The sequence below is a fragment of the Malus domestica genome, chromosome 06, assembly GCF_042453785.1.
Source record: "Malus domestica chromosome 06, GDT2T_hap1".
NCBI classification, from domain to species: Eukaryota; Viridiplantae; Streptophyta; class Magnoliopsida; order Rosales; family Rosaceae; genus Malus; species Malus domestica.
The window spans coordinates 27,180,515-27,196,950 of record NC_091666.1 but is presented as its reverse complement, the minus strand read 5'-3'; the positions used below and the strand labels follow the sequence as shown (position 1 = coordinate 27,196,950).

Sequence of the window (16,436 nt, the reverse complement as noted above, 5' to 3'; positions counted from 1 at the left end):
GTACGGTTTGTATAGAAATGGAAGGAAATCCAAGAGGGAAGGGAAAGAGAGAGAATCAACGGGAAAGAGAAAAATATGGGTGCTTGTGTGTGGTCCTAGTTGGTCACAACCAACAGAACTAAGTCCTAAGTGTTCCAAAAACTTAGGAAAATCTTTGAATTGGTCCAAATAAAACTTCACCCACATGACCACACAAAACGTCCAAGGGTAAATAAGTAATCTCACGCCGTCGAAAATAAATATTTCGGGACGGGCTGTGACAAGTTAGACAGAGAGATTATAAATGTACCACATGATCATTAATGTGAGGGAAATTGGCAAAATGTCTACTTAGAATGAGTCATTTACAAATTCCTCTTACGGTGATCATTAATGTGAGGGAAATTGGCAAAATGTCTACTTAGAATGAGTCATTTACAAATTCCTCTTATGTACCGTTGTAATGCTCATGTAATGGATTTTCTAAATCCTCTTATTCCACTTTTTGTGATCAATTTGTTTTTCATATTGCCTTACAATTTGGATGTTCCTCACCCAAACATAACGTAACTTTGTAGATTCATCTACGCGCAACTATGACTAACAGATGTTGATTTATGCAAACTCGAAATCCATCCGAGTGTTCACAGTATTTGTACCACAATTTTATAACCGGGCATGTAAATAGAAACTCAAATACTAGCTCCAAACATGTGTCTCGTACAAATTATATATATATATATATATAGATAAGGGTAAAAAGAAAATTAAAAAAAACAAGAACCATGAACACATTAACTATTAACAAAATCCAAATTAATTATTAATTAGTCCATGGCTTCAAAACTTGGAGCATACCAACCCAACTGGTCAGTAATTTTCTTCATCCGCTCTTCTTGTCCCTGTGAATTTCCTAGAGCAGTTGTGAAAGGGTACAAATATGTTACTTTTGTGGCCATGCACCTGTACGAAGCCAAGTCTCCTTTCACCAGAAACTCCACCACATCCCTGCCAAAGCCTCCATCGAACTCAGCTTGTAAATATTGCCCTGGGAAAGTATTCTCCTGTTAATTATCCCTTTAAATTTGGTTTAAACTTAAGTAATGTTATGCATGTGTTTAATCTACTTACCATCAGGAGTATCTTCCACGATCTGAATTTTTGGGTTCTTTTGAGTTTCCAAGATTGCTTCTTTCAACCTCTGCATAATTTTATCAAACAAGTGACTCAAAAAAAATACTAAAACTAGGTTAATGATTTTCGCACTCCTTTTTAAACTCGAAAGAAATGTAAATATTCAGTTTGGAGTGGATACGATGTAACGATGAGTGTTAAAATCACTACCCTAAAGCTACTTAACTTAGGATGCAAGAAAGTGAACGCTAAACATTCAGAACAAAGCAAGTATGATAGCTTGATAAAAGCACAAGTTTAAGTCAAAGTTTAATAAGAGGGGGGGTATGCATTAATTCTCTATGAACCTGAATTGCATTGTCTAAAGAATTTGCAGGAATCTCCAATGGAAATGCAAACGATGACGATCTTGGATTTGTCGATACACAGCCAGGATTTATCGATGGGCAAGGTCTAATTTTCCTGCAAGTTCAAGACACACAAATCATATTTAGCAAAAAACAGCAAAGCACATTGTGGAAGGCAGAGCAAAAAAACCACAAACTTCTATTTGCTTTCCAACGAACACATTTTATTTCACACAACATTATATCCCAATTACCAAAAATGGAAAGAACTAACAACGAGAAATGGATTCAGAACAAACCCAAGTAAATAAGTTATCTCAAACTCCTTGAAAAACACTCATTTGAGACTGTAGTTGGATTATATTCTAATGTAACTGTGATCTAACTACAGGAGCGGAATTCGAATTTAGGCGCAGGGGGGAGTGTATTGCTCTAACCAACTTGACTAGAATGTCGTCTACTTATTTGTACGTATCTAGCAAATTAAAATAGCAAAAATCCAGTTAAAGAAACAATGAATTGAACTTGAAAAAAACTAAAGTGTACCCGAATTCAAGGCCAGTCTTCAAATTCTTGGCCTGAGAGAATGGAGTGGTCGGAGGAGGAGGGGCTACATTGGACTGAGAGTTGAGAGAAGGGATTGCCAAAACAGGTAAAGGTGAGCCAAGTGTGACAGTGAGAGCTAGAGAGAGGAGACTAGGGAGGATTATCGGCTTTCGGGTCGAGTTCTGCAAACTGGATTTCGGGTTTTGGAGGCAATGAGAGGTTGTGGGGATTGAGTGATTGGAAGTTGGAGGAAGAAGATGATGACTCATCAAATTGAAGCTCATGTTGGCCATGGCTTATCCTCAACCTTTTACTGCCATGCGCTCTCTCTGGTTCCATTTGATTAAACGTAGTGTTTTGGTCTCCAAAACAATGCCGTTTTATATCATGCAAATGACAACCACATGTCCAAAATGTGTCGTTTGTTTGTGCTCTTCTAATGACTCAACAAAACAACCTCAACAACCTAAGATCTTGTTTGATAACATAATATGTTGGATTATTGAAGAGGTAAACTTGTATTCAACGAGTGGCTAAAATCGATCATTTGGCTTGTGATGAAAAAATCATAATAATTTGACAACATAATATGTTAAATTGTATTGTAATAAAATATTATTATAATTTGTTTTTAACATTAGATATTTTGTGACGAATAAGTTTTAAACTTGCACTGGTAATTGAGTTAGGAGTTCACGGAAAAAAAAATTGAGTTGGGAGTTCAAAATTTAGCATTAATTTTGTTGTTAGCTATTGTATTCATGTGCTTGTGTGATTTTACGATATTCTCTCTATCAGCAAAATTAAGAATGTATACGTGTTTGAATTCAAATATTTTATTATTTTTATCATTCAACATGAGACGTAAACTCTTAATTACTTTATGCAACAAGATAAATTTAATTTAATTTATGTATCGTTGAACACTTTTAAAGTCATATTTACTTTTTGCAACATGATAAAGACTAAATTAATTTAAAGATGAGACTTAAAACGTGACGCACGACTTTATTTACCATCGTAGAGTTTATGCTCTCTGTTTTCTTCTTTACCCTTTCTAGTTATAAATATATATAAAACAACGGTACGAACAAGGAGTCGATATGTCCGAGTGGTTAAGGAGACAGACTTGAAATCTGTTGGGCTACGCCCGCGCAGGTTCGAACCCTGCTGTCGACGATTCCATTTCTTTTCGTTCAAAAGGTAAATTTGATGCCTCTTTTTTTTCTTGAATTTGCTTATTTCCCACCATTCTCTTTCATCTTTGATTGAGGCGCAAATTTTATCTCTTTATCATTTGTTCTGAACCAAAATCAATATTTTCTTAGAACACAATGGATGAAGTGCTATACTGGATGACATGTTTACTCGCTTAGAATAAAAAAGTCATGAATCAGAAAGCAGAATCAATGAAGTCTCTAATTCCGGGTTTTTGATATACGTATTGCTTACCACGGTTAAAGTCGTGCGTCTGAATAATTTCAATTCTCATTCTATTTGCGTAAACACGCCAATGGACTTGGATAGGAAAACCGAAATAACTCGATCAAATAGTACTTCCTTTACTGTCATTGCATTTCTACAACCGCAAACACAAGAACTTATGTATGTATAGAAACCCTAAGAGGAGGAGGAGGAGGAGGAGGAGGATCCAAGTTAATTTTTAATATTTGAGGACCTAGTTGTGAGGGAAGATCTCATATCTACAATTGCTGACTCTTCTGCTCCCAGTTTTATAGCCTCTTTGCTTGCTCTAACGAACCTTGAAACTGCACCTTTCACGTACCCATGAGCTTCCCTCACACTCATCTTCTTGCTCATTTCATCCGGGTAGCTGCTCAAGAAGTGGTCGCCGTTGAGCACGGCCGCTAACTGCACTGCCTCCCCCTGAAACTCGGATAAACTACTGTCTTCCTTGGCCTCCGTTTTCCTCAGAGGCACTACGTCCGGCAAGGTCACTGCAAGAACTCAGCAGAGCAGTATGCACATTAATAAGTTTTCTTACAATGTCAACCTCAAATTACACGGTTACAAATGTACTTTCGTGATTGTTTAGGATTGATTGCTCCTGGTAGGCTCAAAAGCACTTTCTGACAACTAAAAACGCTTATAGTTCTGTTACTTTCTAAAATCTCCACACAAGTTCATTATAATTGGAAGCAGAAACTAGATAGATACCTGGGCAATCAGTTCTGGGAGAAGATAATTGCCCAACAACTTGCTCAAACGTCCCCGCCCATGCGTCTCTGTGAGTTAAGAAGTTAGAGCTGAGGTTGAACATTTTCTTTATGGTGGCGGGGATTGAAGAGTGCTCAAACTCGGAGTTCGGTGTAGGTCCTTGAGGACCGCTCATCACTGCAAAATCAAACAAACCACTAGCAAATTACAGCAAACAAACGCAGAAGCACCACGTAATCAATGAAAACTTAGCAAATATGGGTTGAACTCAATACAATAACTTCCCAACAACCTAAATTCTACTTCTACTCAATCCACAATAAACAATGTGCTGAAGAAAACTTTCAATGAGAGAAAACTTGTTTTTTTTTTCTATACTTGGAGGCATTTATGTGCTTGTTCGGGACTACTTTTGGAATGGCTAAAAGCGTTTTTGACTGCGTTTGGCAGAAGATGTTAGGAAGTGTTTTTGGGTTATAGAAACACTTTCTAGATAAGCACCTGCCAAGAGCATAAGTACTTCCTACAAAAGCAATCTTAAACGGGCCACAACAGAATCAAAACCAAATGATACTAGATGATCGATCACGCAGAACAAGCTAATGAACCAATAACACAACCAATATTCAAGAAAAACTAATATCCAATTAAAATTGCTACCAAAAACAGTTGAACACGTCAAACATTCAACACAAACGCATTAAAAAACAATGTGAATGCAATCTTACCAGTCCCCTTCTTAATCCACGGCGACACCATAATCGTCGGCACGCGAACTCCGAGCCGATCGAACTTAAAAAAAGAAGGAGCCGGACCGCTATTCCCGTCCGGGTTCGGAACATTAACATACGGAGTCTTGACATGATCGAAAAACCCGCCATGCTCGTCGTACGTGATCACCAAAAGCGTCTCGTTCCACTGAGGACTCGCCCTCAACGTCTCATAAACTTCCTTAACCAGCCTCTGACCGTTGGCGACATCATGGGACGGGTGGTCGTCGTTCGCCGGCATCCCCTTAAGGTCGAAGTAACTCGGTTCGATCACCGTCAAGCTCGGGAGCTTCCCCTTCCGAGCGTCTTTCTTGAACTTCAAATCGTACTGGTGGAACTTGAAAATGTACTTCAGTTTCCGCATGTTTCGGTAGAACATTGTTGTCGGGATGTTCTGGAAGTAGACACCGAAATCCAACCCGTTTTCATGGACGGAATCGAAGATTGTTTTTTGTGGGTACCCGGAAGCTAATTGTTTCTTGACGTGGCTGGTCGAGCCGTGGGAAGTAGCGGAGTAGACGAACAGCCGATTGGGTTGAGTCGGACCGGGAATTGAAGAGAACCACCGGTCGAACACCGCGAATTCGCTGACCAGGGCCGCGTAGGCCGGAACGGATTCCGGTCTGAAGCCTTTCATAACGGTTTCGGAGAGGTTTGGGGACATTGACAATGCTTGTTCGACGAACCCGGTCATCGAAGGGAGGGAACCCGACCCGAATACCTGCTGCTCGACCGCTTCGAATGAGTGACCCGGATCCGGATCCACGAACTCGGCGTCGTCGGAGAAACAGATGGATTTTTCCGGGTCGGCGGGTTTGGTTGAAACCGGGTTGCATTCTTTGCCAGTGACGCCGTTGATTGCTGGGTTAACGGATTTTTTCATCCAACCCAGCATGTGGTCGAAGGAGCGGTTCTCCATGACCAAAACGACGATGGTTTTGATGGGTTGCTGCTGCTGGGCAGAGCAGAAATGGGTTGGCCGGAAAGTCGATGAGAGAGTGAGAAAGAGTGAGAAAACGAAGGAAAACGATGGAAAATGTGGGAAAGTTTTGGTCTTGGAAGCTCCCATTGCTTAGAGAGAGAGAGAGAGAGAGAGTTCTTCAGCTAAATGGGTTGCTTTCTTCTGGGCGATGAAGAAGAAGGAGGAAGCAATGACTGTGTGTGGAGGAACCAATTACTGCATCTATGGTTGGATTTTTTTTAAAATTTTTTTGATTTATTTCTGGTAAAAACAGAGTGAGAGAGAGTGATCCAGGAAGCAATGGATTTTTTTGGGCAGAGAGTATAAAACAGCAGAGGAGAAGCTTCTGGTTTTGTAGTGGTAAAGTCCCATTCGTTTTGATTGGTGCTTTCTTTGTTTCTTTTGAAAAAGGAAAAGTTAAAAGGGGATGCGTAAATCACTTGAGTTTTGCAAAATTAATTAAATTTGTTTATAATTTTATTTTACTGTTATTTATGATAAACATGGTAATAAAGATTGTTCGTGGTCCCATCTATTTCGCAAATTTTAGTTTTGCATGGGAGAGAATGTCAAATCTTTGACTGAAATACGCGTACATATCCTGTGATGCTTTTTTTTTCAGTTTCTTTTTTTTAAGATAATACTTGCATGATTGCATCCCATGAAGGGATACACAACTCTTATTTTTTTTAAATCATTGTTCTAAAAATCTATATAGTTTAGAAGCCAAGTGTCTAGTCGCAGTCTTAATTAATTCTTAAACGTTTAAAAATTAAGAAATTACGTCTAGATCTGTCGAGACGTTTGCCTAGCATCGCCTAGGTGGTAACTCTCATTTAAAAATCGCCTAGGCCCTTGCCTACCGTCTGACTAGCACTTAACGTCTTTTTAGAGTCTTGCAAATAATGTATCTTGATCTAACAACATTCATAATCAAAATCGTTCAACTTCTTAATCTTCGTTTGTAGATTACTTCTACAAAAAATTATTTTAACACGAGATCATTTAATCATTCAAATGCACAGAATAAACCAAGGTGTATGTACAGAAAAATTTAGTCCTGCATAGTTGAAGATGCAAAAATTTTGCCTACAATATTTTTTAAAATACTAATTTTTAAAAGACCATGTTTAACATAATCAAAAGCTACGTTTAAGTTACTATATTAAATCGTAATATTATTATATCATAATATTATTAAATCATACTGTCACCATGTGAGTGTTTCATACAAATTACTCTTGAGAAAAACAGAGGAATCATGGTGTGGAGGCATTAAAGGACTGACGTTATTTCCTTGAGGAAGACAAGTGTGACATGTCATTGAGTTCATAACTGCCGACAGCAACCCAATAAACCCGTGAGAAATAAACTAATGTCATTGAATTGTTGTAAGTTACTGCTTAGAATTCAACGCACTCTTCATTTCTCATCCGTTTCGGAGGTAAATGATTTTTCTACTGTTTCACTAGATACGGTGAACGCCGTCTAATTCTTAAGTTTAAAGATTGATTAAACCCCATTTAGTATAGTTCATGGCTTTTTATATATGGAGTATTTTTGCTCACTACTATTTAGTATGGTGTATGCTCATCATCATATTTATCACTGTTAGATGAGTTTGAATTTCGAGATTCATGTAATAGATATGTACAAATTTCAAAATTCAAACTCATCTAATGGTGATAAATAAGGTGGTGAGCATACACCACACTAAATAGTGGTGATTAAAAATGCACTCTATTGGATTACGAATTGTCAGTAATCAGAATAATTTTATTCGTAAGACCATTTTCAGTTATAGCAAGTTAAACGTAGCTCTTGATTATGTTAAATATGGTATTTTAACAATTAGCATTTTAAAAAATATTGTAGGCAAAAAATTTTCATCTTCAGCCATGCATGACTAAATGTTTCTATCTTGATCTGGGACGCACATTTTGGAGCCCATGCAAGAGGCTTGAGGGCTTGCTATATGCAATCAGTCGTTGGCTAAATATAGCCTTGATCGTTTTTGACATGTTCATTTTGGCCTTTGACTGATGACGGGTTTTGCACAAATTCAGACTTAACATACCTTGTAAAGTTGTAAACGTTGGCTGGATATGTCGTAAGTGTAATAAAATATCAAAGTAATTACAATGCATAGGTATTCTTCTCCTATAACTAATCATTGTACGACTCGAATTTCTAATTCCTTAATATAAAAAAAAAATGCTAAAGAGACTTTTTTAAAAGTAGAATTTTTTATTGACTATTCATTACCTCATATTTTCTACATAATTTTCTTACCAACATTATAAAACATTATATCAAAAATATAAAATAACAAAAAATTCACAAAAAAATCAAACTTTAAAAAAATATCGATAGCATTTCTTTATTTTATATTGTGCAAATTCTGTGAGCAGTATTAGGAAATTGGGGCACAGTTCTGTGGGGGCGTCAGATACCATCGTGCCTGGTGGACAAAAGTTGGTGGGTGCTGCTAAATGGCCCAAAGATAATGCTAAGCATGTGAAAGCATGCTACATGTGATGTGAGATTTGGCATCAAAAGACCGTGGGGCTCTTTTTATTCTTTTTCTCTTTTTCTCTTTTTTTTTTTTTCTTTTTCACTTTGGTGGGTAGGTGGGGCTAAATCCAATAGCATAGAAAGTATGTAACATTTTAATGTGAATGTGTGACTCTAAGTGACATGTTTATGCTTTTTAAAGTTGCCCTACTCACGGGATTCAATCATTTTGATGGCCATGATTTAAGGTGATCAAGTTGTGGTTCATGTAGAACTAAAAATAATAATTGAACTTTTTTACAAAGCAATATAATTAAACTCGAAGGCATATGGGTTGTTGCAGTAGTGTTTAAAATATTAGTATCAGTGGAAATATCGATATCGGTTGTTTTTTATGGAAATTATAGAAATTTGCTCAAAAACGTGAAAATTTAAAATAAAACTTTAAGGGATGTCAAACACTAGTTTAAACAAAATATAAGAGTTTCTCCGATGTTTAATCGATATGTTGAAAATTGACATATTGACGAAATCTATCATTTTAGCCGAAATTTTTGTGGAAATAGCGACAATATCGAAGAAATTTCAAACATTAGTTGGGTGTAGTTATATGAGCTTAAACAAATGTCTCTTCTTTATGCAATTGAGTTCAAAATCCTCACTTTACAATCCATATTAGTTCAAAGTATAGTATTGTTTTTATAGAAAATACAAAATCATATGATCAGTTAGTCTAGCTGCACCGGATCTCCATTGAACAAGTATGTACATATTCTATCATTTGTCAAAAAAAAAGAACTTTAAAAAATAATAAAAAACTTATAGCTAAAATAGTTAATAACGTTAACTATTGCATAAATAATATTAAAAAATTATTATCAAGATAATATATCTTGTATTTAAAAATAAAATAAAATAAATGTACTTGTCAACTTAAAGATATGCCTATAATGTAAGGAACCAGGACACTGACAATTTGACAGCAACTTAAAGTCAAATTTTGCAACCACAAAAAATAAAATTACAAAAAGGTATAGAAGGTCTTGGGCCAGGAGGGCCCACAAACCGACATAGATAATTAACAATACACAGCTCCACCTCTCCCCAGACGGCCCAGACAGACACCAACCGAAGTGGATGTTGTGGTTGTCGTCCACCGCGATGGAAGAAAAACGACATCAAGGAGAAGAAACCACACTCCGTGTAAATGTATACGATATTTTGGCTCTCCGTAATTGCCCTTTAGGGGTCACCACAGTTTCTGTTGATTTCCACTTTGACATGGTCCTTCTACCGGAGCTTTGCATGTTTGTGATTATGATACGCTGATCTAATCAGATGTTAGTCGAACGCAGAACTTACTCACCTTTCGTTGTAATGTCTTCTCAAATATCACAAGTAATGAGGAAAACATAGTACGATTACGAGTTTATGTACGTAATGTCTTCTCAAATATCACATAAAATTATTATCAGCATGCCAAAATATTCATCACACACTCATTTCTTTTTTTCATTTTTTTTCTATTAATAAAGGGAGTGCGTGATAGCCCTTAGCGTCAATCACAACTCGCATCACGTATCAACTTGTCAATCATAGATCCAAATAAAGTTCCTAAAACGACACTCTTTAACAACAACAATAACATAGCACTTTGAACTGTTTTGACAAGAGGAAATCAAGAATCCAGATTCCCCCAAAATCCAAGAACATGTACATTTCATGTGGCAGTGTTTAGTTCTTTCTTTACACAAGTTCATGAAGCGGTGAGAGTACGCATCGGAGAAGAAACAACGCCGCGCATGTTATCGATCAATGATCAGCAAAGGAAGAAGTGAATTTCACTTGTATATGTCGTATAGTTTCTATAAAAAGCACGTATGAAGCACGAATTTTGCCCTCCCAGCCAATTCCAATGATATCCCAGGAAGAGTTTCTGCTGCTCTAGGAAAATCTCTTTAGGCTTCAAAACAGAAAAAATTAAATCACTCAGTTACCGGATCTCTTCAAGTACGCTAACACGCCTAAGCCGACAGCAACTGCAGCCCCAGCTGCAACAGCATTGTATGCTGATGCCCATGCAGAATCTGCATATGCATAATCCACATTTCCTGTAGCTGAACCCCTTCGGCGGCGAGTGTGTGTTCCTGAATAATCCAAATGCAGTCTCAAACCCTGCAGAGTTGATCTTTTCAATGTCAGACTGAGCTCAATACCTAATCACAAACGTATATTATTGTCCCGGGTTGGGATAAGTAGAGTGCAGGAAAATCTATAACCGAAAAATAAGACCGAATTCTGTTGGAAACTTCGATATATTTCTCTTCTCTATAAGCATCTAGCAACTGTAGACAGATAAATCATACCTTCCAACCAACTTGCTTTGCATGATCCACAGCTGCTATAAGATCACTATCTGATGCCAATATAACTTTATCACGGTCTTCATCTTCATACTATAGAATGCGACACCAATTAAAATAATAAGATTAGGATGAGGGAACTCTAGCGCCGGATTGAAAAACAGATTAAAATTTTTTATGAAGTCAATCTAAGAAATACCAAAATTTGAGGAAGGTTGTTGCGGTCAATGTCATCTCCCATTCTCTGAATGATGGAGGCTATAAGTTCTGTCAAACTCTGAATATCTGAAGAGGAAGCAAGTACAGAGAAAACTCAATCAAGAGCTAAATTTATCCCAAGGAACAGTGTTGACAATAATATTACATGCTTCTAAATTAAAGCTCGATTGGCGCTTCGGGAGAAATTTGAGGGCAAAACCTAGAGCTAAAAATGGTCAGTCCTTTTGTGTAAACTGGACGCAACAATGGACTGGCAGTATAAGCCAACCATGTCCTGCAAATGTTCCAGATGCAGAATAGAAGCAGCGCACGCGCACACACACACACACACGCATGCACCCATTAAGTGACTTAATTGACGAGTAATTGGAACAAGGAGCATACTGCAAGTGAATCTATGCATTCGACCCCTCTTATCTTGAAGTTTGAAAGCAAAGGTATTTGGAAAATTGGATGGTGGAAAGGGTAGCGATCTCCCTGTCTCTGCGCTCTCAGAAGCCAGTTTCAACGAATTTTCACTGAGATGACAATTATAATGCATAAGTACATACAAACGGCAAAAAGAGTTCAAACTTTCATGTTTATTATCCATCTTATGCATATATAGATGTATAACCTCCGAGACTCCTCATCATCATCATTGGGACCCAAGGCCATGGCAGAATCCCAAAACTTTTGCATCATAGTGGTTGCAGCCTCATTGCTCACTCCAGCAGTATTTCCAACCTGGTTAGCAACAAATATTATGTAAGAAATCTTCTATTGCCGAAGGCGAAGAAATATTAAAAAGAATATTGAATAAAGAAAACAAAACACAAAATGTCAACATGATGTGTTTCTTCTGATTGTTAGATACACTAAACAACCAAAGTGAAGCTTATGTAGGTTAGAACTACAGACTGATTCATAAGTAGTGCTGAAAGCATGAGTCAGCAGTAGATATATATATTCCTGTTATCCTATACATATATAGAAGGATTGAAATAGATTGTAATAATTAACAGTACGTAAGGACTAGACTTACAGTGGCCACAGCAGCATGAGTGATATGAATTACATCAACAACAGCAACAACAGCTCCATCTGCATCCCAGTCATCATTAATTATCATAAACTAAAAGTCTTCTGTTACATGACAAAGCAAAACAACATTACTCTTATTCTCAGTATTGTACCTCTGTCTACAACAGGAAGGTGCAAAAACTTTCCATCATGCATGGTATGCAATGCATCAACAATTGGTGTATCCACTGTAGCACATTCTGGGTTTGGAGTCATGACCTATTAATCAAATCAAGAGAATGCTAAGATAGTTGGACTATATGTATTCCTCAGTTATAGAAGCATAAAATGAGGCGCTACTTGGAATCAGCAGAGGTTACAACTTCTGGCCTGATAGAACAATGACATAGGGATTCATTTGCGGTTTTCATTAGGATAGCCCAAAGAACAATATTTCAAAACTGATGGAGACGTGTACCTTCTCTACAAGAGTGGTCTTCGGAGGAAGGTTTTGTGATATTACACGCATTAAGATATCTTTTGAGCTGACAAGAACCAAAAGCACAGATTAGAATCCCACTTATCTATAAAACAATAAGATTATCACAGTGACAAAAAAAAAAAAGGGTGTGATATCCACACACCCCTTTTTACTTCTCTCACACCCTTTTAATTTTCTGCCGTCGGATCGGATGAATTAAAGAAGATCAAATGACAGAAATTAACAAGGGGTGTGGGAGAAGTAAAAAGGGGTGTGTGGATAGCACACCCCAAGCACACCCCAAAAAAAAAGGATAGAATTACTGTGAAAAAGGTAAACTGCAACTTTTTTACTATAAAAAACTTAAGGCAATAAACTCACGTAAGAATTCCTCGTGGCTTGTTATCAACCGTCACAATTGCCGAGCTTACTCGCATTTCCTGCATCTTCTTTGTTGTCATCAAAACCGTATCTGTTGGTGAAACTGTTAAGACCCTGAAGACAAACATCTGTTAAATCAAAACTGGTAAATTTTATCAGTGTGTGGCCACATATATCATCAGACATAAAAATATTACCTACTTTGTACTATCTGGAATGATTGTCGACAAAGATGGCCTAAACAAACGCTCTCGAAGTGTCTCAACAAATGTATTGGAACCTGCATCTCCAGAAAAGAAAAAATAGCATAAAGTTAATATTGTTTTTTCAGAAAACTGTGTACTCGTCATCACGCAGGTCTACCAATAAAACACATAGATATTCCTGCAAAAATATCTAAAGACTCTGACATAAACTTCTAACAGAAAACACTAAACTCTCTACCAACCAGAACTAGATGTTCCCCAATGTTTTTCAACACCTTCCACAGCAGCAGCAATAGCCTTTCCCTTTTCAGCTGCTCTTTCCATTCGAGCAATGGCATCATATAAACACTTTGCTATATCAAGTAAAGCAATGACCTCTCCATTCTCCACAACAGGCAAATGCCTGAATTTCCCTGTAAATGCAGAAATCATCATGTAGAAAGAGCAAGCCACAATAAGAACGTATGCCAAGAAGTAAATTTGCCTCTCATTTAATACTAACCTTGCACCATTTTCTGAAGGGCCTCAACAGCAAGAGTGTCTGAAAGAACAAATATCGGGTTCTTTGTCATAACTTTAGAAACAAGGGTTTCCTCAAGATTAAGCTCACGAGAAATAACCCTTGTCGCTATATCCTTCAACCAAATAAAGGAATACATGCATAAGGAAACATTATGGGTGCTAATAGAATCCTTGAAAATAAACAAGCAAGTCTGGTTTTTTGTTTTTCTGTGAACGGTATTTTCTTGCAAAATGCGACACTGAGTTCAAGGTCATACCTTGTCCGTAAGAATTCCACAGAGCAACGCATTAGAATCAGTTAACAACAAAGCATCAACCCTACGAGCAGCCATCCGACGACAAGCTTCTTGAACACTAGTATTTTCAGGTACTGTCAGAGCCTTTGATAACCGCAATCGTTTCACAGTCCGCTCTCCAGTTAGCCCCCTGGCCCAAAATGCAAACATAGAAGAGACTATTGTCACTTTCATTCCAATGCACAAAACTTCAAACAGAACATGCCTATTAATTATCTGTCCTCTACATAAAAAACTTATTCAATCTCAATATCTACCAGTTCCCAACTTCTAATCAGAACATCGTAATCAACCACCATAAAAATTTTACTGTTTTACAATTACACAATCATGGGGTTTTTCAGGCAACTCACATTCATGTAAAAGCTCAATTCTTTCAAAAAAATAAAAACATTCATTCATTGAATATGTACTTATACATATACATACACATACATAAATATATATATATATATATATATAATTATATATATCAAAAATCGGATACACACGTGGAACGAGAAGCCGTGAAAGATTTTCGAGCAGAATCAGGGCCTCCGTTACTAGCATCAGAGGATTTCTTCTTGTCATGCGACGATGCATTCGTCAATGACAGACTTCTTCTCGAAGAACCGCCTTGACTAGCCATCGTCGCCTTCAATCAAACACCTTTTATATTCTTCCTCTTCAAATCCCTGCAGCAAAATTAATTATCCAAAAATTATTGTTCAAAATTCAAAGCAATTCACGAATTTAATTTCCAAATTTTATTCCTCCCCAATATGGAAAGTTCCTCAATCTTTGATTCCGAGGCTGGTTTTTTACATCTCCAAACAAAGAAATGAGAAAAATTTCGGATTTCAACGCGTTTTTATTGAATTTTCTTCGATTTTCTCGGCAACCAAACAGAAACAGAAACTCACCGGACCCAGAAAAAATCTCTTCCTCCTCTTCTATACTCCGAAGTTTAAGACTGTTTCAGAACCAGAATCCGAAAACTTCAACGAAAATTCACAATCCGATTGAATCACATCTTATCCCAGGTCCGCAGCCCAGGAATTCGAAACTACCGAGCGACTCGATTCGAATTGAACGGGATTGGAGGCGGTGCTTCGAGAATTTTCCCTGGAAAATGAAACGCTCGCGGTCGGGGAATCTGGTCAGAAAATCGGGAATTTTCCGGGAAAATACACCGACCGGCGAGAGTGAATGAGACCCAGAGAGAGGGAGAGAGAAAGTTTCAATAAACCTAAAAAGATGGGATGCCCGCCAATCGAAACCTCCCACGTCGACGATTCTAACAGAAGTTTTCAATTACCTCCAATTTTGCTGGCGCTTTTTTTCAGGCCCTCCAAAATTCGTTTGCTGTAATTTACGGATTTAGCCTTGGAATTTGAGGAACCGTATGGGCCTTATCCTTATCGCAGCTGTAACGGGAGGGTTTCCTGGTCATTTCATGAAGGGGTTTGTGCAAAATGTGACGAAATGTGTATTTCTTTGTTGTCGTATTTCAAATCTATGAAAAAAAAGTCAACTCGTCCTCAAATAATAATTTCTTTTTTCTTTAAAAAGTTTTGTCACGGCAGTTTATCTTTTCAGAAGTCAGAAAGACTCATAGAGACATTTCAACATTATTTGGCCACTATCGTGCGATTCATCAACAGTATGAATCGGACTCAGAACGTACCGTGTGAAATACAAGTTTGGAATTCGTCTCCAATCACTAGCTTAAATAATAATGTTGGTCTTACTTGTAATAAGAGAGAAAATCTTAGGTCAACCCATAAGTAGTATTAGTTTTAAGGTACTAGTAATACTATAAATTCCAGACTGTGGTTAGTTGCTTGCTTAGTATAACTCTTTTATATTAAAAGAAAACGAAAAATAGGTTGTTGTTATCGGACTTGGATCCTCTCCTGAGCTAATGGAGAGGATCCTCCTGACCACTAATCATGGGCCGTTGGATTTTTATCTAACGACTATAAACAGGAGGATCCCTTTAAAGTTATAATAATTATTATCCAACGGTCCATGATTAGTGGTCAGGAGGATCCTCTCCATTAGCTCAGGAGAGGATCCAAATCCGTTGTTATCTGTCAAACTCTTACAATTTAAATACACGAAATATGTTTTTTAATAAACATTTTGTACTAATGTAAGTAATGGATTGTCATGACGGATAAGTGTTCTTTTTTCAATCTATTGCGTCTCGAGTTTAAACGTTATGCCATCTTGTAGCATAGAATAGTAGTATCCTTAGTAATAAAAGGTTTTTTAGTCAAAATTATTCATGAGATTGACATAACTCCTCAATTTAGTTCCTGAGACTTAAAATTGATAGAAATGGTTCCTGAGTTTATACAATGTTAATCACTTTGGTCATTCCATGAAAAATATATGTTAGATATGGAGTAAAATGACAAAAATACTCTCAATTTATGTCAAATCATTTTGGCATGTTGTTTATTAAATTGAGGATATTTTCGTCATTTTGATTCTTATTTAGTAGAGATTTTTCACAGAATGACCAAAATGATTGACGGTGGCCAAACTTAGGA

General features: G+C 37.2%; 3 protein-coding genes and 1 non-coding gene across 5 annotated transcripts; 1 reads left to right on the top strand and 3 right to left on the bottom strand.

Annotated features, from left to right (window-relative positions):
• Positions 1-660: 660 nt before the first annotated feature.
• LOC103409647 (thylakoid lumenal 17.9 kDa protein, chloroplastic) lies at positions 661-2,474 on the bottom strand. The gene is made up of 4 exons (XM_008348453.4): positions 2,007-2,474; positions 1,461-1,575; positions 1,111-1,180; positions 661-1,027 (listed from the first exon to the last, which is right to left on the bottom strand). The coding sequence occupies exons 1-4, from the start codon at positions 2,297-2,299 to the stop codon at positions 807-809; spliced, it is 699 nt and encodes a 232-aa protein (XP_008346675.1). The 5' UTR covers positions 2,300-2,474; the 3' UTR covers positions 661-806.
• A 629-nt stretch (positions 2,475-3,103) lies between these two features.
• Positions 3,104-3,185, top strand: TRNAS-UGA (transfer RNA serine (anticodon UGA)). The gene has a single exon. It is a non-coding gene; the product is annotated as a tRNA-Ser (tRNA).
• Positions 3,186-3,544: 359 nt separating this feature from the next.
• On the bottom strand, positions 3,545-6,382 carry LOC103437527 (non-specific phospholipase C6-like). The gene is made up of 3 exons (XM_008376009.4): positions 4,913-6,382; positions 4,185-4,361; positions 3,545-3,964 (listed from the first exon to the last, which is right to left on the bottom strand). The coding sequence occupies exons 1-3, from the start codon at positions 6,021-6,023 to the stop codon at positions 3,663-3,665; spliced, it is 1,590 nt and encodes a 529-aa protein (XP_008374231.1). The 5' UTR covers positions 6,024-6,382; the 3' UTR covers positions 3,545-3,662.
• Positions 6,383-10,057: 3,675 nt separating this feature from the next.
• LOC103409649 (CBS domain-containing protein CBSCBSPB1-like) lies at positions 10,058-15,188 on the bottom strand. 2 transcript variants are annotated; one of them, XM_008348455.4, is made up of 15 exons: positions 14,802-15,188; positions 14,391-14,573; positions 13,861-14,029; positions 13,584-13,716; positions 13,324-13,494; positions 13,077-13,161; positions 12,876-12,989; positions 12,492-12,558; positions 12,187-12,292; positions 12,036-12,094; positions 11,628-11,737; positions 11,396-11,529; positions 10,992-11,077; positions 10,796-10,885; positions 10,058-10,604 (listed from the first exon to the last, which is right to left on the bottom strand). In XM_008348455.4, the coding sequence occupies exons 2-15, from the start codon at positions 14,525-14,527 to the stop codon at positions 10,419-10,421; spliced, it is 1,647 nt and encodes a 548-aa protein (XP_008346677.1). In that variant the 5' UTR covers positions 14,528-14,573; positions 14,802-15,188; the 3' UTR covers positions 10,058-10,418. The 2 variants fall into 2 exon arrangements, with proteins under 2 accessions (XP_008346677.1, XP_008346679.1); XM_008348457.4 differs by having other exon boundaries at positions 13,077-13,155; positions 14,802-15,178.
• Positions 15,189-16,436: the final 1,248 nt, after the last annotated feature.

Bases quoted from the DNA above. Each gene is read 5' to 3' on its own strand.
- LOC103409649 (XM_008348455.4), bottom strand. From the start codon at position 14,527: ATGGCTAGTCAAGGCGGTTCTTCGAGAAGAAGTCTGTCATTGACGAAT. The intron at 13,717-13,860 runs GTATGACCTTGA...ATTTGGTTGAAG, and splicing joins GTGGAATTCTTACGGACAAG to GATATAGCGACAAGGGTTAT. The intron at 12,990-13,076 runs GTAGGTAATATT...GTTTGTCTTCAG, and splicing joins ATCATTCCAGATAGTACAAA to GGTCTTAACAGTTTCACCAA.
- LOC103437527 (XM_008376009.4), bottom strand. From the start codon at position 6,023: ATGGGAGCTTCCAAGACCAAAACTTTCCCACATTTTCCATCGTTTTCC. The intron at 4,362-4,912 runs GTAAGATTGCAT...TTGATTTTGCAG, and splicing joins GTGGATTAAGAAGGGGACTG to TGATGAGCGGTCCTCAAGGA. The intron at 3,965-4,184 runs GTATCTATCTAG...GAGTTCTTGCAG, and splicing joins TCCCAGAACTGATTGCCCAG to TGACCTTGCCGGACGTAGTG.
- LOC103409647 (XM_008348453.4), bottom strand. From the start codon at position 2,299: ATGGCCAACATGAGCTTCAATTTGATGAGTCATCATCTTCTTCCTCCA. The intron at 1,576-2,006 runs GTACACTTTAGT...TTGAACTTGCAG, and splicing joins AAGACTGGCCTTGAATTCGG to GAAAATTAGACCTTGCCCAT. The intron at 1,028-1,110 runs GTAAGTAGATTA...ATACTTTCCCAG, and splicing joins CGTGGAAGATACTCCTGATG to GGCAATATTTACAAGCTGAG.